The sequence below is a fragment of the Rhinolophus sinicus genome, chromosome 13 (genome assembly GCF_057876585.1).
Source record: "Rhinolophus sinicus isolate RSI-liver-muscle chromosome 13, RSI-T2T, whole genome shotgun sequence".
In the NCBI taxonomy this organism is placed as follows: domain Eukaryota; kingdom Metazoa; phylum Chordata; class Mammalia; order Chiroptera; family Rhinolophidae; genus Rhinolophus; species Rhinolophus sinicus.
The window spans coordinates 18941811-18962739 of NC_142513.1; the positions used below are offsets into that span (position 1 = coordinate 18941811).

The window sequence follows — 20929 nt, forward strand, 5'->3', positions numbered from 1 at the left end:
GCATTTTCACATACTTGATTATTACCCCAGCCAACAAAGAAATGACGACTCGGGATAAATAATTTGCCCAAGGTCATACCAGAAGCCCAACTGGAATTGAACCCCATGTCCATGTGACACACCTCTATTCCCCTCAAACCAAAAACCACGAGAAGCCCGACCTTGTGTTTTGTGACGATGGAAGAGGAGCTGAGGTCTTGGAAAGGTGTTCGCATCTCAGCTCTGCCGTCTGTGTGGGGTCGCGGAGTCCCACCCCTCAGTAATAATCTGCAGTCACTGTTGGTTCCTCAAACAGACTGGGCTGTGTTTCTCCAGAAATCACTGTCTTTGTACCCACCCAGAACCATTTCAGGAGGCCACCATCTCAGGTCAGTTTTGAATGATCCAGGAGCTGCTGCTGCAGTCACATCGAGGTGGCTGTGTCCGTGGGAGAAAGCTGTAAAATGACACGAGATGAAACACGTGCACATGGACAGATGGAGGTCACCAAACTGAGTTCCTGACATTGCAGGCCCACGCCGAGTTCCGGAGGCAGAGGTGGCTGGTGGTCACAGTTGCTCTTAAAACCCACATTACTGCAGCCTTTTTGGCCACACGGCATGGATGGTTGCCTGCTTTCCGACCATAGCCTGTGCCTGGAGTCAGGCCCCAGCTGACTGCACCTGACTGGCCCTTAACCACACTCATTCCTCTTCTCATTTTCATTTCCTTTCTTTCTGTTTAATCCAAAAAAATCTTAGGTGCCTACTTTGTGAGAGGCAAGGAAGTGGCCAGGTAGATTGCACATGATAATAAGTTCCCAGTTCTTCCAAAATCAATGCATTTGCGTATTTTATTAAGAACCTACCACAGGCTAAGCCCTTAACACCTTCCTACATGTTTCCTTCTTTTGACCCAGTGAGCTACATGCTAGTTCCACTTTATGGAAATGGTCACAAAACTAATAAGCAGCAGATCTAAGCTTTGAAACTCATTTTTAGATGATGCTATGAGCGGAAAGGGAGTATATGTGGGATTTTTTTTGAGACCAGACATTCCCTACTTCTTGCCTCATTCATGGACCTCACCTTGAGACCGGTCTGAAAATGTACCTGTCAAATAAGATGATGGACATCCGAGTGGTATGCAGGCAGGAGCAAGAGGGTGAGGCTGTGCTCATGCCCCCCTCCCTGCCACGAGCCACATCCTTGAGTGGCCGTCACCCATTCAAATACCCTGGTGAAAATTTTCTCTTACAGAGGATGCACCACCGCTCTGGCTCCTTCAGCTCTCCATGCCAAGTTCCCGCGGAGTTAAATCTCAAACCAGCCTTCCCTGTGAGGAAGGAAGAACCTGAGCTGGAGGGTGCCCTGGCTGGGCAGGCCCCCCAAAAGGCTTTGTAGTTTGAGCTGGAGTCAGGAACTACTTACGTGCAGTGGACCATTTTGTGTTAAAAAGCATCTGTCTCCAAGAAGGCTAAGCCCCCTAAGGAAAGGCAAGTGAGTGTGGTTATTTAGATTTTAATGATCTAAGGATTTTAGTAAGTTTCAGTGACTGAAGGTAACACACCACAATCAAAGACAATTCTATCAGATTTCTTTATCCTGGCTGAGTGATTCCCTAGCTGGGGGTATGCATCAGAGTCCGTTGGAGGGCTTGTGAAAACATTGTTGGCCCCACCCACGGGGTTTCTGATTCAGTAGGTCTGAGATGGGACCTGAGAATCTGCATGTCTAACAAATTCCTGAATGAGGCTGAGGCTACTGGCCTGGGGACCACACTTGGAAAACCACTGACCATAGGTGTGGTCCCCAGACCAGCAACGTGAGTGTTACCTGGGAGTAGTTAGCAATGCGGAATCTTGAACCCCCACCCCAGACCCACCAAACCCGAATCTGTTTAACAAGATCCCTGGATGATTCCTGTACACATTAAAGATTGGAACACATCACACCAAGGTGGTGCTCCCCAGACTGGCCCGTCATAGGACTCTCTTGGAGTGTTTAAAATTCAGATTCCTAGGCTGCTCTGGTGACTTGGATTCAGATGTGGGACTATCCCAGGAATCTGATACTAACAAGCCCCCTCAGGTAACTATGATCAGGTAGGTATGGGAAACAGTTTATTTACCACACTTCTGTGTTCCTTGGGCAAGACCAAGCTGGAAAGCCAGAGAAAAACCCTCCAGGATCATGACGAGGCAGCCACTTCTCCCCCAGAAACAGGAACTTGGGGAAGGTGGCTCCTCAATGGTCTGTGATGCCGTCAGAGGAAATGAGTGGTTGTGAGAACCACAGAGCCTGCAGATGTAAGCCGGGAGCCTTAAGGACCCTGTGACAGCTCAGAGAGCTCTGGGGCATCTTCCCTGGCTGGGTTGTGCTTGAGAGGGCTGCCCAGTTGGTCTCTCAGGAGCACGGGGCTCCTGTCCCATCCCAGGTTTGCAAACTGCTGACCACAGGCAGATGCGAAGCTGCCCAAAGCGATACCGAGAGCCTCTCCCCGAAGATTCTCCCAGGCCGCGAGGGTCCTGGAGGTCCTAGGACTGAGGATGTTGGCAGACTTCCAGAAGGGCCCCCCAAAGCCCTAATCTCCAGCCAAAACATGCGTCTTAGCTGAGCCTCCATCCCAACCCTCTGATGACAGGAAACCAGTAAGTATGCTTGTTTTTATTTTCAGTGGCCTTGGGACTGTGCGGCAGGATGGTCCCCTCAGACTGGGAGTGGGCTTTATGGTTGGGGAGAAAAGCTTAAGGAGGAGGTGGAGTGGTTCTGAGGCTGTAAATAAGAGAGGTGGTTTCTGAGGGTCCCTGAAGGAACTGAGGCCTCCCCGTCCACCTCTGTCCTCTGGAGAATTATGTTGTTCCCTCCAGCTTACCTGTGTGCCCACTCTGGTCCCATCTCAGTTACCAAGTTGCTGTGTGACTTTGGGACCCTCTCTGGGCCCCAGCCTTCCATCGTCAGTGAGTAAGAGGAGTCTGGATTATAATCTGAAAACGCTTTCAGCTCTAGAGTCAGTTCCTCCCAAAAGGGTGATATTTCTCAGTTGAAAGAGAGGGAGGTCTCCCTTTAGCTCAATCCAGATTCATCACTCTTAACGCCACTGCTGAGAAGTTATCTTCCGAAGCACAAACACACAAAGACGTGGATTGTAGACCCAGCTCTGCACTAACCAGCTACATGACAGCACGAGGTCGCGCTCTCTGGGCCCTGGTCCTTGTATCTGAATGGGATTCAAACCCTGCCGACCTCTCAAAGGATCAAGTGAGATGATCAAAAACCAGTTGTGGTTGAATGTCAACTATAATTGTATACATGTATATATAGTTACAAGAAGCAGAGTACAGCATTAGGAATAGAGACAGTGGAAATGGAATGGCTGTGTGCTATGTCAGAGGAGTAGTGGATAGAGGGCGGGGGTTGACACTGTGAGGGATATAAATGATAAACGTCTAACTATTACATTGTTTTGTGTACCTGAAACTAAAAAAATGTTTAAAAAAACAAAAAAAAAAACAATTGTGGGCAGTATGCTGGTCTCAGCTGCTCTTCACCAACTCTATCCACTCACCGGCCCAGGTCCCCTAGAAAGCGCCTAACGCGTGTTGAAATACTTCTCTAAGTAATGATCAGGTTTTCTCTCTTCAAAGTTGTGACCGATACCTCCTCCTTTTAGGCCTGCCCACCCCATTGTCTGCATTTTGCCCCCCAGGAGGCTTCCTGGCCAGGCCAGGAGGAGGAAGCTAGCAGAGAATGCTGGGGGCTTCCAGCCTGAGTGCAGTTCTACCTCCTTCGGACCCATCCCCCAGCTCCACCTGCAGCGGGAAGAAGTTTCTGGGTTTAGTGCAGTTGGTGATTGTGGTGACTGTCTTGCTGAAGCAGGGGAAAGGAAACTTACTGAGCACCCACTCTGTACCCGGCTCCTCTACTCCTCCCAACCCCCCCACCCCCCAGCCCTGTGGGCTCAGTATTATCCTTGATTCATAGATGAGACTCAGAAATATTACATACTGTTCCTGAGGTCTCACAGCTCCAGCCTGGTTGGTCTGAATTAATCACTCATGCTACCCAGGAAAGATCTCCCCTTGGATTTTCTTGGAGAGAGAGAGACGCTCCCAGGAGCAGCCTGTGCAGGAGCAACCTGTGGTGAAGCGACATTCAGGGCATGATAAAAGAAAAGCAGGCCCTGTCCATGCTTTTCACATGCACTATCTCTGACACCCATATGTTATGTATTGTTATCCCCATTTTTCAGATGAGGAAATGGAGGCAGAGAGGGGAAGTGGCTCGACAGCCAATCCTCCAAAGCCTTGCAAATGATCACTGTGTCATACAGCCTTCCATTCATCTTACTTTCCCCTGTGACACCAGTAACTGCTCAGTATCACCTTAGCCTGTTGTGACACCAGCCCCCAAACCCTCTCAGATCCCCATTGCCCACTTCTGACCCTAGCCATCAGTCCTGGTATGCCTGGAGTGAACTCCGTCCCGTCATTGTCCCATCACCCAGGTCAGGAAATGGTTCTGAGCAGGCCATCGGAATGATCAGCGAAGGCTGGGTGATTCGGGGCAAACTTCCGGGGAAGGATGGGGTCGAGACAGGCCCGAAGGGGAAAAAGCATATTCTCGCCAGTGGGAGGGTACGCCGCGTACACAAAGGTCCAGAGACAGAACACAGCCTGGCTGCAGCATTGTAAAGATGGACTGCAGAGAAAACGGTCCAGTTTGCAGACAGCCTTCATAGTCGGGCGCCTGGTCCTGATGGGAGGAAGCTTATTCACATGCCTCAGCAAGGCGGTCAGCAGGGTGCAGCCAGGGAGAGAGGGTGTCTCTGGGGACCAGCCCTGGAGCCACAGCTCTGCCCCCAACCCAGTATCTCTTTCAGATTTCTCTCAACGATGTGCTACTGAGAGTTCTGCTGAGGAACCATGGGAAGTCAGCCCAGCAGAGGGAAAACCCTGCCAAGCCCAAGCCCAAGCCCCTCTGTCCAAGAGCAGTACCCCATGCCTGTGCCAACAGGTAGGTGACAGGGCCCAGGACCGCCAGGCCCTCCGCAGGCACTGTGGGGCTGCACTGGGCCTCCCTGACCAGCTACTCCGACACAGCTCAAGTGTCAGTGAGTGCCTGCCTGCTGTATGCCAGGCCCTCCCCTGCGAGCCATACAGGCAGGGCCCCTGCTCCTGCGGGGCTTACATTTGCACAGTCAACATCAGACAACCAGGTAAAGTAACCATGTGAGAGAGTGACAGGTGATAATCAGGAGGGCGTCATCGTCCCCCGGGTGTCTCCCAAGGCTTGCCCCCTCCTCCAGCAGTTTATTTAGAGACTGAGCTGGCAACTAAGACCAACCCCATTTCGGTAGTTCTCCATAGCTGCCCTGTCCCTTACCGTAGGCTCTAGTCATAGGCAGCTATTGAAATGTAAGCTAAAATTAGTTTAAATGTAATACAATTATATATTCAGCTCCTCAGTCACACTAGCCACATTTCAAACGCTCAAAGCCCGTGGCTCCCTTAATTGGCAGCACAATTATAGAACATTTCCATCATCACAGGAAGTTCTACGTGGACAGAGATGCGCCAGTCTCTCCTCTTATCCCGAGAGGTGCTGTGAAATGCTTGAAGCAAAATTACAGCTGTGGCAAATGGAAAAAATTAGCATACACAATGCCTGTGCTGAACCTAGACCAGTGGTTTTCTAAGATCGTCCTGACTAAAACTAATTTTTAGGACAGTTAGACAATCAAAATAAATTCTGATATTTCCATGTCAAAACTATAGTCCTTGGTTTGTTTCTCATTCCCCAAAATAGCCCCACAAGTCCCTTCTCAAATCACATCCTGATTTGGGGTTTGATAGTTGATGTATTCGTCAGAGTCCTCCAGAGAAACAACCACAGAACCAATGGGGTGGGGTTGGGGTATGTGTGTGTGTAGGCACAGAGGTAATTTATTTTAAGAAATGGACTCATACAGTTGTGGGGCTGGCAAGCCTGAAATCTGCAGGGCAGGCCAGCAGGCTGGAGAGCCAGGGAGGGTCGATGCTGCAGAATTCCAGAGCCGAGTCTGGAGGAGAATTCCCACTTCCGCAAATGGCCTCAGTCTGTTACTCTTAAAGTCTTCAGCTGCTTGGAAGAGGCCCACCCCCATTATGGAGGTTGATCTGCTTTATTCAAAGTCTGCTGATTTAAGTGTTAACCTCATCTAAAAAATACCTTCACAGCAACATCTGGACTGGTGTTTGGCCAAATATCGGGGTACTGTGGCCTAGCCACATTGAGACATAAAATTCACCATCACAGATAACAAGATTACCCCACACCAAGCAGCGCTTTTACGAGGAAGCGCTGTGTACACATTTTAACAGAACTAGGAGACTGCAGAGCCAGGTGTCTGCACGGCGGTGTCTGGCAAGAGCTGTCCCCAATCGGAAAACTCCCCTGCAATAGCTGGGGCTCCCTTCCCACACCTCAGCCCCGTGTCCTCATCTCCCTGACAATAGCCTCTTCAGGCCCGACAGGCATCGAGGCCCTTGGCCCTGCAGGATGCCTGATGGGGAGGCAGCTGCCTTCTTTTAGCCACTCGGTCTGCGCCAAGAGCCTGGGGCCTAGCAGACCCAGCAGGAAGAGACCTGGAAACCACACAGACCTCCATCTCGTTTCCTCTGAATGTAGCCACAGGCAGCAACCCCAAGGCTGCTCTGAGTCATGCCCAGGCTGCCGAGGGGGGCGGGGGGGTGCCCCCCTGCAGGTGACCTGAGGCCCTCCCTACCTGCAGGACCTGAGGGGAACATTGTTTCCCCCTCTGTCAGGGTCTCCAAGGGAATGATGGGCCTTGGTAGGTCTACCTCTGGTCCCAGCAGAAGCATGGATTTTGGACAACCCCTCCCATGAGTCATTGGTGTCCATCAGTCTTGCATCTGTCCCAAATCTAAGGCTCTACCACGTGCCAGGCCTTGTACAGGACCAGGCTTCCCAGCAGTGAACAAGATAGGCTCAGTCTCTGCCTGCAGGGACTGTCAAGTCCCAGAAACAGGTGCTTAACCAATAATCAATTACAGTTGTGTTGGATTTTGGCAACAGTGTGTGTTAAGGGACTCTGACCGAGGGTATGCACTGAGGGGTTCATCAGGGAAGGCTTCCCAAAGGAAGGGTCATTTCTTCCAGGGCATGGAGGATGAAGGAGAGTGAGCCAGGTGGAGGGGGCCAATCGAGGGGACAGCACATGCGGCTCCGTGGCTCCTAGGGGCGCAAAGCCAGGCCTTCCGGGAAGGGAAGGGGCCTTTCCTGGCCACCTGGTTCCACCCTTGTCAGAGAACGCCCTCCACGAGCCTTGCTTGTGTCATTATTCTGGCATCAGGCATTTCCCTGCACCGTGGGATGGCCAGGCCCTGTGCTGCAGACAGTTCCGAGGAGAGTCCCCTGGGCTCTGAGGAGCTCTGTCCGGGGTCACCGTGGGGATCTCCATGTATGTCTGGAGAGACATATTGGAACCAGTGTGAGATGCGTGTGGGAGGGGTGCTGGTGGGAGCCCAGACTCCGCTAGACCTCATGTCTGGAGGGAGGGCTGATCAAGAGGGTGACCATCTCTGTCTCCATCCAGAGAGGAGCAAGGCCACAGCCGTAGCTCTGGGCAGTTTTCCAGTAGGCGAGCAGGCAGAGCTGTCACTGAGACTGGGGGAGCCACTGACCATCATCTCTGAGTAAGTCCTTCCACAGGCACTGGGTGGGGTGCTCTGCTCCCTGCTCCTGATACCTGAAGACGCACTGATGGGAGAAGGGGCCCCTCCCTCCAGGAGAAAAGAGCATGGCCTTTGGTGCTGTGCTTCCACCTGGTCCTCAAGGTGGGATTTCAGGCAGCTTGACACACCTGCAGGGAGAAGCAGTGGGTGGACAGCTGATGGCCCCTGAGTATGCCATCTACCACCCAAGAGGTACCTGCCTGTCTGGTGCAAGGATGTCTGGGAAATTCAGGTGGGATCCAGTATGGAGGGTCCCTGTAAATCCTACAAGAGCCGTTTCTGGGCCTTGAACCTTCTGAGAGGAGTCCCCTCCTTTCTTTTTGCAGGGATGGAGACTGGTGGACAGTGCTGTCGGAGGTCTCAGGCAGAGAGTACAGCATCCCCAGCGTCCATGTGGCCAAAATCTCCCATGGGTGAGTTCCCACCCCAGGTCCTGCCTTAGGGGACTTGGCTGTGTAGTCCTTTATGCCCAGTCCTGTGTTGATCAAAGCTGGGGACAGATGAGAATCAGGCCCAGGCCCTGCCCTCAGGTGGAACAGAGAGCTAACATTCTCACATCTTCCCGTGAGACTTGGGAGACCAGAGGACAGACTCCGGCAGGAAAGTGGTGGTGGAGAATCCTGGAAGGGACTTGCCGATGGGAGCAGCCTGCATAAATGTCCTGAGGCAAGAAAACGAGGGGCTGGCTCCCCACATGATGGGCCTGCCTTTCCGAGAGGTGCCTCCCAGGGAGGGCCAGGCATGGGACACAGGGTCTCTTACCAAGCACGAGCCATCTCTCACCAAGAGTGAGTGACCAAAGAAACTGACTCCAGAGCGGATTCTATGCCAGGAGAGAGATAGGAAGTGCACTGCCTTTCCGTGGGATCCACCTGAATCAGGAATGTGTCCCTGTGTATATACACTGCTGTGATAGCTGCTTTTCAGTTCTTAGAGAAAGTGTGGCTCCAGAACTGGATGACATCCCTGTTCTGAGGCTTGCTGTGTGTCTGGCTGGTGAAAATGACACGTGTCCTCACACAGAGGTTGTCTGCAAGCCGGCTGAAGCCCACCTTGCCACGTGTTTCCTGGTGCCCTGGGCCTCCTGGCTGGAGGTTTTACATCCACAGCGTGGCACTAAGTTTAAGCCGAGGAAACACTGACTACCTCCCGTAGCGCCTTCCCTGCCACTCCTTCATTTACGTCCTCAGTTTTCACAGACATATGATAATTTCCATAAGTCAACCAGAATGACTTATTTACTATACAACTAGGCTAAGTTTGCTGCTGGCACCAAGCAAATCGCAGCTTCTCTAATTTATTTACTTGGAATCAACTCAACCCTGACGCTGGCTTTGACTGTGGAATTTCACAAAATGACAGGGAGGCAGCCATTTCCATCCAATCAGCTTCTGTAGGCTTTGCTGGGACCACAGGGCATGACCCTGGGGACTTAGGAGGCTGATGACTAGTGAACTGAAAAATTCCTGCCAGACTACCCTGAACTGCCCGTTGCCGTTAAGTCCTTCTCGGGCATGTATAGGTGAGAGATTAAGTGAAAAGAGGAAAGAAAACATGGAATCCGAGGAATCAAAATTCCAGCATGGAAAGAGGCACCGAGGGGTAGGATTGTGGAAGAGCTGTGCTTTGGGGGGCATGGATGGTGATTGAAGGGCTGCATGTTTTCTTCCAAAATTTTAGAAGGTCGTCAACATTTAAGCTCCAACCTTTCTGTCCACAAATAAACTTTAATAATAGTTAGATTTCAGTGATAATGAATAAAGGCTCACCTGCATACCTTTGGCTACAAAGTTAAACTTTAAAATGCTCAAATAAAATATTTACTAAAATTCAAACAAAAAAAACAAAAAGAAAAACTGGGCAATTCTTGGAAAGGTGAAGGCTTGGAAAAGTGAGAGGATAGCATAGGGGTGCTGGGGGACCTGGGCAGTGAGAGGAGGCCAGGGTCACCCAGTTTGCCCCCAGCTCCCTGGACCCTTGGGAATGAGGTCTCCAGGCAGAAAAGCCTGGGACTGACCCCATGAGGTTGTCCTCCTGGAACCAGGACCAGAAGGGCAAACCTGGGAGCCCTTTGAGACTTGAGGCCAGTTCTTCATGGTACACGTGGAACTCTGAGCCCCAGAGAGGGAAGACGGGTTCCTTTAGAGTCTTGGCCCATCCACCCCCAGGGTGACTCCTGTTCCCCTCTCTGCTTCTCCTCCAGGTGGCTGTATGAGGGTCTGAGCCGGGAGAAAGCTGAGGAACTGCTGCTGCTGCCTGGGAACTGTGGAGGGGCCTTTCTCATCCGGGAGAGCCAGACCAGGAGAGGTGGGTAAGCTCAGCCCCGCCCCAGGCTTGTCCCTTAAATGCCACGAGCCAATGTGTGATGTGACTTGGGGATAGAGGTCGGAGGCCAGGTGCAAAGGGCTGGAGTACCTGGACTTAGAGTCGGCCAGTCTGGCTGACAGATCACCATGTTGCTGCCATGAACACCATCAGCAACGGAGCAATAACCTGCATTTATTTCTAACAGTGGGTATGAATGGCCCACAGTAGGGATCCAGGCTCAGCCAACACTTCACAACTAGGACTTGTAATAGAGCATAGTCGCAGGATTTCCCTGCCCTGACAGCAATGATTCCTCCTTCCCCAAGACACATGATCCTGATCTCCTGGCAAAAAGTTGCCAAGGCCTCTGACAAGGCAGTAAGAGCCAAAAACAATAACCCATTAGAAGTCACCTTGTGACCTCTCTGCTGTTCAGATGGGGAAACAGGCCTGAAAAGGTGTAGGGACGTGTTACATTGCACATTCATAGGGGACTTCTCCCACCTCAGGTGCAGGGCTTTTGCAAACAAAACACAAAGTTAATGTAGTCTCCCTCTGAGGTGCCACCTTAAGTCCCTTACAGCAGGGACAGCGAGTGGCAGCACCCACATTTGTTAGGCCCTTTCCGTGTCTTCAAACAACCCTGTGGGGGTTGTTCTTCCATTGTCCCCATTTTACAGATGAGGAAATTGAGGCTTAGAGAAGAAAAACAGTTTGCTTGGGGAGACACAGCTAAGTGCAGAGCTGGCATTCAAACCCAGCCAAGGTTCACTTCACTTCCAACACCCGAGAAAGGCCCACATGTGACAATAATGGTGGAACTGTAAGCACAGTAGTGGACTGGGGGGAGATATTTAGGAGTGAAGACCAGCCTTCTGTGCTCACCCTAACTTAACCAACTGTGATGGGTTCTCCAGGTCCTTTGCTCTCTCCTCAGCCTCCCACCTGAGACCCTCTAGCAAGTCCTTACCTTTCCTCCCCTCCTTTGAAGAGCTCCCTGAGCTGACTTCTCCCAGCCCCTCCTGCTATTTTCTAGGCGGCATCAGCATCCCACCTTCATACACACCCAGAGGCTTTCTGGGGTGGGGGCCTGGTCCGAGCGCAGCAGCTGCAAACAGGAAACCACAGCAGTGGTGCTGATTGGGGCAGGGGCACTGCAGACAGGGCCCCAGTGAGCTTTGAAAGCCACAGGAAGTGCTTCGTGCTCAGCTCCCTACCCCCATCTCTGGCCTGGTTCAACCCCAAGAGCACAGTGACCAGCTGTGGGGACAGAGTCCCAGAGAGCAGTTCCCAGGCTCTCGGCCTCATGTGGAAAGGTGCTGGCTCGGGTCGTAGATGGCCGTCAGCTGTAACCAGTTAGCCATTGGCCGCTAAGATAACTGCCATGGCTGAGCTAGCAAGTACGGATTGCAGTTGGCAAGGGGTTGGTTGGTTGGCAGAGAAGCGGACGGCAGATTGCGGCTCCTGCTTCCTGTGTCTCCAACCCAGCCGCCAGCAAGACTATAGTGGTATGAACCCCCTCTCCATGGCTCCGTTGGTGTTCCTTTTTGGCCTCACCCTATCCTGTGTTCTTGTGCGGGGAGCGGGGCCAGAGTCCCCATATGACACCAGCCCTTATCGCCACTCTGCCCGTTTCCTAAAAAGGCACATATACAAGGGGAAATAGCTGAGAAATAAAGGAGACAGCAGATAGGGATTCGCATTGTGACTGGGATTAAGGTTAGATTTGACTCGGAACTCTTCCATGGCCAACACCAAAAGGGGATAGATGAGAATGCAGCTCTCAGGATCAGAAAAGGAAGAGGTTTGCCAATTCTGCAGGAAAAGCGAAGGCTTCCCCGGTACTAACTTCTGATCTCTCATCCGGGCTTCTTTTTGGACAGTTTATCAAACTGCAAACCATGACTCATCCGTGGGCCAAGCAATCAGTTTAGTTCAGTGGGTCTCCAACCTGGGTGGGCATCAGTGTCACCTGGAGGGCTCGTTAGAACAAACGACTGGCCCCAGGCCCGGCAGTTCTGATTTGGTAGGTGTGGGGCAAGGCCCGAGAATTCGCCTCTCCAACAAGTTCACAGGAGATGCTGCTGCTGCTGCTGCTGCTGCTGGCCTGGGGACCCCACTTTAAGAACAGCTGGCTGATCTCTACCTTGGCTACTACGTGTTGGGATCGTGTAGAGGAGCTGGACCCACTCACAAAGTTTCTGGTTTAATGGGTCAGGGGTGTAGCCTGGGCCCTGGAATCTGCAAAAGCCCCAGGTGATTCTGAGGTCGAAACCCAGGGCCCTCTCGTTCGGATTTAGTGGATCTGGACCAGTGAGTGAAGTGAAATACAGCAGAAAACATCAGGGTTCATCACTGGGGTTGGGGAAAATATTGCTTCATCAAACTTTTGTTTGTGTCCTGGGTCATAGTGTAAAGTTTCATACTGTGGTTTATGGTCAAAAAACTGTTTGATACCGCAGCTCTAGGGGCCCGCGTGACGTCCTAGAGCAGGGGTTCTCAGACTCGAGTGTATAGCAATTGTCGGGGGAACTTTTTGACCGGGCAGACACTTGGGCCCCACCTCACACCTATCGAATCGCACTGCTGGGTGCAGAGGTCGAAAATCTGCTTCTTCACAAGCTCTCCAGATGGTTCTTACGTTCTTTGAAGTTTGAAAACACACTTTCAGTCTAGGGAACCCAGAATAAGTAGTAAGAGACAATGTGTTTTATGTTTACACAATGCATCTTGTTATATATAACAGAGGCTAGCTGTTGACTGAGTGAGTGAGTGGTATCAGGACCAGCTTTTCTCTGGCCTAAGGTCCAGATGTATCTCTGTGAAGGGAATTCTGTAGGGACTTCAAGCCAGTGTGTGGAACAAGGATGAAGACCTGGGGCCTGCAAGCTCCCAAGAACCCTACTCAGCGTCTGGAAAAGGGAGGGGAAAGCGCCCCCCACCACCACCATTTCCCTAGAGTCTATATAAAAGGAACAGCACGAGCAAAGGACCAGGGGCCTGATAAGCATTATTGGGTGCTTGCTACGTGCCAGATCCTGCTAAATGGTTTCCCTGCTTCACCACCTGAATCCTTGTGGCCATCTGGTCAATGATTATCCCCTTTACAGATGAAGAAACAGATCTGAGAGGTCAAATAATGTGCTTAGGACACAGCTAGTGAGCATAGGGCATAGGGATGTTACAGTACGTGACCCTGTGTGCAATTTGAACCCAGGAAGTGTGAGTTAAAAAGGAAATGACCTGGATGTAACTGGAAGAGAACAGGAGGTATTTGGGACTGGCCAGAGCATGCAGTGAGAAGGAACAGCAGGACACCAGGCACACAGGCCACTCACAGAGAGCCTTGTGAGTGACCGGTCCTCCCAGTGGGGTTGACAGCCCCACATGGGTTTGACAGAGCTTATTACCCTTGAGCCTACCAGCCCCGTCCTCAGTAGCTACCCCTCCTGGTTCTAGCAACTGTGGTGACAGTGGCCAGGGTGGGTGCCTGAGGAACCATGCAGAGGATGTAGGGACTTGGTCACTTAGGTTAGCTGGGTTGGCTGGCCTCTTGGGCCTGTTCTCAGATATTTAGTCCTTTGCCAACCACAACGCCTTTTCAGGGTCACAGCACAGATCCAGAAGAGACTCTTCTTAAAGGTACAGAGGTCAAGGGGCCTCCAGAATCAGGTAGAGAGCAAGGAAAAGGAAGCAGGGACTCTACTCCACACTTCTCAGAGTATATTGTTTTTGTATCCTATAGCCTTGCTAAACTCACCTATTTGTTCTAGTAGCTTTTTTGTAGATTCCTTAGAATTTTCTACATATATGATCAAATTATTTATACAGTTTATTTTTCAATCCATATACCTTTTGTTTTTCTTGCCTTATTACACTAGATAGGACCTCTAGTACAATGAGTGAAGTGGTGAGAGAACAGTTTTGCTTTATTCTCTGCGTCAAAAAAATTCCCAGAGGTGTGGAAAAAGACTTTATTCAGGTGAAACAGTTTGCAAACCAGGGAAACACAGGCTCCAGTGGAAACTGAAAGTGCGCTCTGCTAAGATAAAGGGGAGGCCACCTTTTATGGAGAAGGTTCCTAATTGGTCCAATTTTATGCAAATGAGTTTTCCAAATTCTACATACCTGATCGGTCAGTATCATGCATTCTGATTGGCTGGTATAAATGCAAATGAGGATATAATTGTGCAGTTCTGACTGGATGGGACAGATCTAAGTCCATTGGTCAAAAGAGGAACCTGGGGCTTCCCAGCAGTGATTGATTCGGTATAAACAAGCAGGGCATAGTGTGAAAAGCCAAGAATTCAATCTGAGGTTCTTCCCAGTATACAGAGTATGTGAGGACCCCTGTCGGCAAATGGGCCCTCAGTTGACCATGAGGAGTCCATTTCAACAGATAAATTCCTTCTCAGGGTCCACATCAATCTTAAAAGGAAAACTTCAGCATTGCCCATTAAAGTATGATATTACTGTAGATTTTTCAGATGCTCTATGTTGGGTTGAGAGGATGTACCTTTCTGTGGCATGCAGAATAATAGCCCCCCGAAAGATATTCAGGTTCTAATCCCTGGAACCTGTGAAGTAAATGTATAGATGTAATTATTTTGAGATGATATTATCATGGATTATCCAGATAAACCCAATGAAATCACAGGCATCTTTGCAAGAGGGAGGCAGGAGAGTCAGAGTTTGAGAGAGATTGGCATCTGCCATGCTGCTGGCTTTGAAGATGGAGAAAGGGACCATGAGCTAAGGAATGCGGGTAGTTTCTAGGAACTTGAAGGCAAAGAAACTGATTCTCCTGTAGAGCCTGCAGAAGCAACATAGAACTGCTGACACATTGATTTGAGTTCAACAGTTTAGTGGCTTAAAACAACACAGATTTACAGTTCTGGAGATCATAAATCTGAAATGGATTTTACTGAACTTGCAGTAGGAAACATTACACCTTCTATTCATAGTTTTCTGTTTTTTGGAAGGGTTGGTATTGAATTTTGTCAAATTGATTTTTCTGCGTTTCTCCAGGTGATCATATTTGTCTCCTTTATTCTACGAATACAGTGAATTACACTGCTGTTCAATTTTAGATCAACCTGTATTCCTGGGATAAAGCCAATTTGGTCATAATGTATTATCCTTTTTATTTTTGCTGGATTCAGTTTGCTAACAGTTTTTAAAGAATTTTTTAAATCTATGTACATGAGGGATATTGGTCTATTGGTTTTTTTGTAATGTTCTTGTCTGGTTTTTATATCAAGGTAATGCTAGCCTCATAACCTGGGAGGGGAAGTGTTCCCTCCTCTTATATTTAAGAGTTTGTGTAAAATTGGTATTATTTCTTTTTTTTTAATTAAAGTTTATTGGGGTGAAAATTGTTAGTAAAGTTGCATAGATTTCAGCTGTACAATTCTGTATTACATCATCTATAAATCCCACTGTGTGTTCACCACCCAGAGTCAGTTCTCCCATCACCATATATTTGGGTATTATTTCTTTTGTAAATGTTTGATAGAACTCACTAGTGAAGCCATCTGGACTGCTTTTTTTGTGGAAAGTTTGAAAATTTTGAATCTAATTTCTGTAACAGATATAAGGCTATTCAAAATTTCTATTTCTTGTGTCAGTTTTGGTAATTTGTCTTGTAAGGAATTGTCTGTCTCATCCAAGTTGTAGAATTTACATATTCTTAATAAAGTTGCTGGTAATGTGCTCTTATTACTCTTTTTAATGTGGGTAGGATCTATAGTGATGTCCCCCTTTCATTCCTGGTATTGGTAATTTGTGTGTTCTCTTTCTTTCTTTCTTTCTTTCTTTCTTTCTTTCTTTCTTTCTTTCTTTCTTTCTTTCTTTCTTTCTTTTCTTTCTTTCTTGATCAATCTAGTTTGAGGTTTATCAATGTTATCAATCTTTTCAAAGAATCAGCATTTGGTTTGATTTTTCTCCATTGTTTTCCATTTTATTTTTGCTTTGTCTTTGTTTCTTTCTACTTAATTCTTTTTCTAGCTTCTTAAGGTGGAAGCTTAATTTATTTTATACCTTTCTTCAATTGTAAGCATTTAAAGCTACAACTGTATCTTAGCTGTACTGACTTAGCTGAACTCACAAATTTTTGTTTTATTTAAAAATATTTTCTAATTTTGCTTGTGATTTCTTCTTCAATCCCTGTTATTTCCAAGTATTTGGGGATTGTGCAGGTATCTTTTTGTTATTATAGTTTATAATTTCATTCTGTTGTGGTCAGAGAACATACCTTTAATGATCTCAGTCTTTTTAAATTTGTTTTTATGGCCCAGTCTATAGTCTATCTCGAATATTTCATGTGTTCTTAAAAGAAAATATGTATTGTTGATGGGTGCAGTGTTCTGTTTATTAAGTCAAGTTGGTTGATTGTATTGTACAAGTCTTCTATGTCTTTCTTGATTTTCTGTCCTATCTCAAGCACTGAGAGAGGAATGTTGAAATCTCCAGTTATAATTATGGATGGCTATTTTTTCTGTTAATATTGTCCGTTTTGCTTCATATACTTTGAATTTCTGTAGTTGGGTGCATACAAATTCAGGATTTTTATGTCTTGATATGTCCCTCATATCTCTGGTAATATTCATGGTCTTGAATTCTACTTGGATACCATTATAACCACTCCAGTTTTCCTGTGATTAATGTTTGCGTAATACATTCTTATTTACTTTTAGCATGCATTTTAATATTCAAAGTGTGTTTATCATATAGTTGGGTCTTACTTTTTAAAATCCAATTTGAAAATCTCTGCCTTTTAACTGGAGTGTTTAGATCACATCAAAATAAATGCTTCCTAAAACTGAGCAATGCCTGTGGTTTGGGATTCACTCCCGCCTTTTTGTTGGCATTCCACAGGGAAAGGTTAAGTGACAGGGTCAGTGCCTTTTCCTTCTTCCAGGTTCTCTGACACAGTTTTCTCATCTGTAAAGTGGGCATAATTGTACCTACCTCATAAGGTGGTTATGAGAATTAGATGAGATAATCCATATAGAGCACATAGTAAGCACTCAATAAATGAAAGCCACAGATAGCTTTAGATCATTAAATTATAGCAATAACAGAATATTATTTCACTAAGCACCCTCTTCCCATTTGGCTTTGATGAAGTGTTGACTTAAGAAATGAATCCCACTTTAGAGTTATCAAGTGCTCCCAGATGTATCCTTATCTGCTGGAAACTCTTAGAGGCCTGTATATTATGATTTTACATTCTCTTTTTTCTCTGTTCATTTTTCAACTATGTGCTTTCCTTGTCTAGTCAAGTCTTTTTGTAAAAATTAAAATTTTTGTTGAAAGCTGTCAAACTGTATACTTTAAACGTGTGCATTTTATTATAGCAAAACTGGAAAAATTCTGTCACATACATCAATGTATATAATATAAATATATAGGTTAAAGATTAATAAGCAAACCAACATCCAGGGGCCCACTTACCAGCTTAAGACATTGTACAATAACAATCCTTTTGAAGCCCCTTCCATGATTCAGTTAGTCATTCAGTTATTTTCTTCATAGCTCTGCCATACATGTATCTCTATGCAATAGTCATGACTGCCTTTGACCTTTATTTAAATAGAATCACACTGAATGTATGCTTCAGTGACTTGCTGCTTCTGCTTGTTATTTTTAAGGTTTATTTGTGCTTATATGTGTAGTGGTTATTAACTTTTATTGCTGTGTAGTATTACATTCTATAATGCACCATTCTATTGCGTGCATATGGGCTATTTGCAGCTTTGGGCTTTTCCAAACAATGCTGCTATGAATATTCTTGTTCGTGCATTTCCAAGGTAACATGCTGGGGTGGCACTGCTGGGCTCTGAGGTATGTGCACATTCCACTGTTTAATGCCACCTGTTTCCCAAGTGGCTTGTACTAATTCATCTTTCCACCAGCAGGGTAAGAGAGTTCCTATTTTCCACGTCCTTACTGACATCTATTGACACATTTTCCACATGCTAACACTTCTGCCCACTTGAGTCTTTATAATAACAGCCAACATTTAATAGTCACTTAAATTGTGCTAGACTCTGTACTGAGGGCCGTGTGCATCATCTTATTTCATCCTCACAAGAGCCCTATCTATGATGAATGTGGGGTCATTTATGACCCAGACAGCAAGTCTTTGTCCGTCCCCTGCCCACTTCCCTTCCGTCTGGGCCCATGGCCATTCTCTGTGGCCACCTCATCTCTTCTTCCTCCCAACCTGGGTGGGGCTGGGTCCCAGCAGGGCCCCAGTCCCACCTTGGACCCTTTCCTCCTCAGGCTGTTATTCCCTGTCCATCCGCCTTAGCCGCCCTGCATCCTGGGACCGGATCAGACACTACAGGATCCAGCGCCTTGACAATGGCTGGCTGTACATCTCACCACGCCTCACCTTCCCCTCACTCCAGGCCCTGGTGGACCATTACTCTGGTATGGCCTTTCCCCGCCTCTGTGAGAGTAGACGGGACTGTGGGGTCTTGGGGGAGCAGACAGTGTGCCCTTATGATACTTTACCTGCTCAAGAACATCCAGACAGATGGAAGAGGGGCCACCCCTATCTTCATGCCAGTCCCCGTGCCAAGAAACACAGGCTGGGAGCCGTCTTCACCCCATGCCCTGACAGCACAGACCTCCTGTGTGAGCGCAGTGAGCGCACTCACTCACCCACCGCTGTGGTTCTGAGGCAAAGCCCCCAGTGGCAGGCACAGTTCTCCCCCAAGAAACCAGGCCCAGAGCTATTGCTGTTGTGGAATTCAGTTGATTCTCAGAATTTTCTGGTGCTTGTCCTCCAGTAACAGGCACTGGAGGATGTAGTCACTAGGGCACAGTGTCAAGGAGCAGAGAGGAAAACGGGGGAAACTGATCAGGGCTTTTCTGAAGGGTTGCTCACGCAGTAGATACTGACAGTACAAGTAGAGATTGAACATTCCTTAGTTTTCTTCTTTTTTTTAAAATTGGGGAACAGTGTGTTTCTCCAGGGCTCATCCGCTCCAAGTCGTTGTCCTTCAATCTAGTTGTAGAGGGCGCAGCTCAGCTCCAAGTCCAGTTGCCGTTTTCAATGGTAGTTGCAGGGGGCACAGCCCACCATCCTATACAGAAATTGAACCGGTAACCTTGTTTTTAAGAGCTCGCGCTCTAACCATCTGAGCCATCCGGCCGCCCCAGCTTTCTTCTTCTTGAAGCACTTTCCTAGCCAGAAACAGGGCTCAGAAAGGCCCATCAACTTACCCCAAATCATAGTAAATTAAGTCTCCCAAAACCTAGCCCAGAATGACCTGACTGCATCTCAGCCTCCAGGAGACCAACAGCTTGGGGCTCTTGCCCTGTCACTTTTTAGACCATGCCCCCACATGCCAAGTGTGTAAAGCTGTCGGGGTAAGGGTGGGGGCTGTGATCAGCCAGGTCAGGGTTCTGGGTGTCCCCCGCAGAGCTGGCAGATGACATCTGCTGCACCCTCAAGGAGCCCTGTGCCATGCGGAGAGCGGTCCTAGTCCCTGGCAAGGACATCCCCCTACCTGTGACTGTGCAGAGGACGCCCCTCAACTGGAAAGAGCTAGACAGGTAAGAGAACCCCTGGAACATGAAGACAGGACTGAGGTGGAAGGCCTCCGCCGGGGAACCCAGAATGAGCCTGTCACCTTCAGGGACACTGGGGGGCCAGTGAGCATTGGTTGAGCTCACAGAGGCCAGCCCCGGTCAGCAGGTGTGTAGGGGGGCTGGCAGGGAGGAAAGCGGCCATGGACACGGGGCCTGCGTGGACACCACGGCGGCCAGCATGGAAGGGAGGTCAGGCAACGTGGGACAGAAGAGACAGCCCCAGTCCTGAGTGGAGAAGTCAAGCTGGGATTTGATATGACAGGGAACAAGGAGCCATGAGTTTTCCAGCACGAGTGACGTGAAAAACGGGGAACCGTGTGGTGGGTGCAGGGAGAATGAGGCTTTGACCCGGCTCTTTTCCCCCTGCACAGCTCCCTCTTGTTCTCTGAAGCGTCTGCCACAGGGGAGGCATCTCTCCTCAGCGAGGGGCTCCGGGAAGCCCTCAGCTCCTACATCAGCCTGACTGACGACATCTCCTTGGACGATGCCAAAGCCCCAAGCAGAGGCCGAAAGGGGAACCAAGGCTGCAGCACCTAGAATCCAACTCAGCTCAGCCTGACTGAACACCCCACAGGCGAGACTGTGCACTGAGTGAGGGGAGGGCAGGGACAGAGGCACATTCAGGGTCCCCCCGTATCCTCTGCTTCCTCTCAGCCCTAAGAAGTCACTAACGTCTTCCCTAAGCAAACAGCCATATAGAGTGATTGAATGGAAAGTTGCTTCTTAAAAAAAAGTCACTAAGCTCTTCCCAGTGCCATGACCCCACCTGCAACCTCTAGTTCAAGTACAGACCAGTTGAGAGTGGGACCAGAGCTCCCAAGAGGTTAACCTTCCTCTGGGGTCGGATGTCGTGCCTGATTTTGGGATTTCCAGTACCACCTTTCGCCCCTGCCAGCCAAGTCCCATTCAAACCCCTCCTCCCACTGCTAACCAGCCTTACCCACAAGGTAGAAACAACCACCAGCATCAAAGAAGAAAAAATCATTTAAAGAATAGTTACACGTCTCACTTGGACGACTACTATACCTTAGAAGGTAGGGCTGTGGCCTAGAAGGGACTGGAAAGCAGAGGGGTGGATGGTTCACCACAGCAACAGAACCTGGGCTGTCCTGCCTCCCCGACCCCAGAGCAAAGAGAAGGACGTCTGACAGTCCAGGTTCTCAAATGTCCCCATCTAACCCCTTCTTTGGACAGTTGTAGCTCTCAGATGTGTTTCATTTTGTGGCCTATCATCATTCAGACCTGGCCAAGCCTTAACCAGCTGCAGTGCCTTGCCATCTTGTGGCCAAATGCAACATGACATCT

General features: G+C 48.7%; 1 protein-coding gene across 1 annotated transcript; it reads left to right on the forward strand.

Annotated features, from left to right (window-relative positions):
* Positions 1-57: 57 nt before the first annotated feature.
* SLA2 (Src like adaptor 2) lies at positions 58-20314 on the forward strand. The gene is made up of 8 exons (XM_019732678.3): positions 58-2629; positions 4861-4994; positions 7576-7675; positions 8041-8127; positions 9918-10021; positions 18308-18457; positions 19456-19588; positions 19996-20314. The coding sequence occupies exons 2-8, from the start codon at positions 4904-4906 to the stop codon at positions 20159-20161; spliced, it is 831 nt and encodes a 276-aa protein (XP_019588237.3). The 5' UTR covers positions 58-2629; positions 4861-4903; the 3' UTR covers positions 20162-20314.
* Positions 20315-20929: the final 615 nt, after the last annotated feature.

Excerpts from the sequence above, each read along its gene's own strand:
- SLA2 (XM_019732678.3), top strand. The coding sequence starts at position 4,904 with ATGGGAAGTCAGCCCAGCAGAGGGAAAACCCTGCCAAGCCCAAGCCCA. Across the intron at positions 7,676-8,040 it reads CCACTGACCATCATCTCTGA|GGATGGAGACTGGTGGACAG; the intron begins GTAAGTCCTTCC and ends TTCTTTTTGCAG. Across the intron at positions 19,589-19,995 it reads AACTGGAAAGAGCTAGACAG|CTCCCTCTTGTTCTCTGAAG; the intron begins GTAAGAGAACCC and ends CCCCCTGCACAG.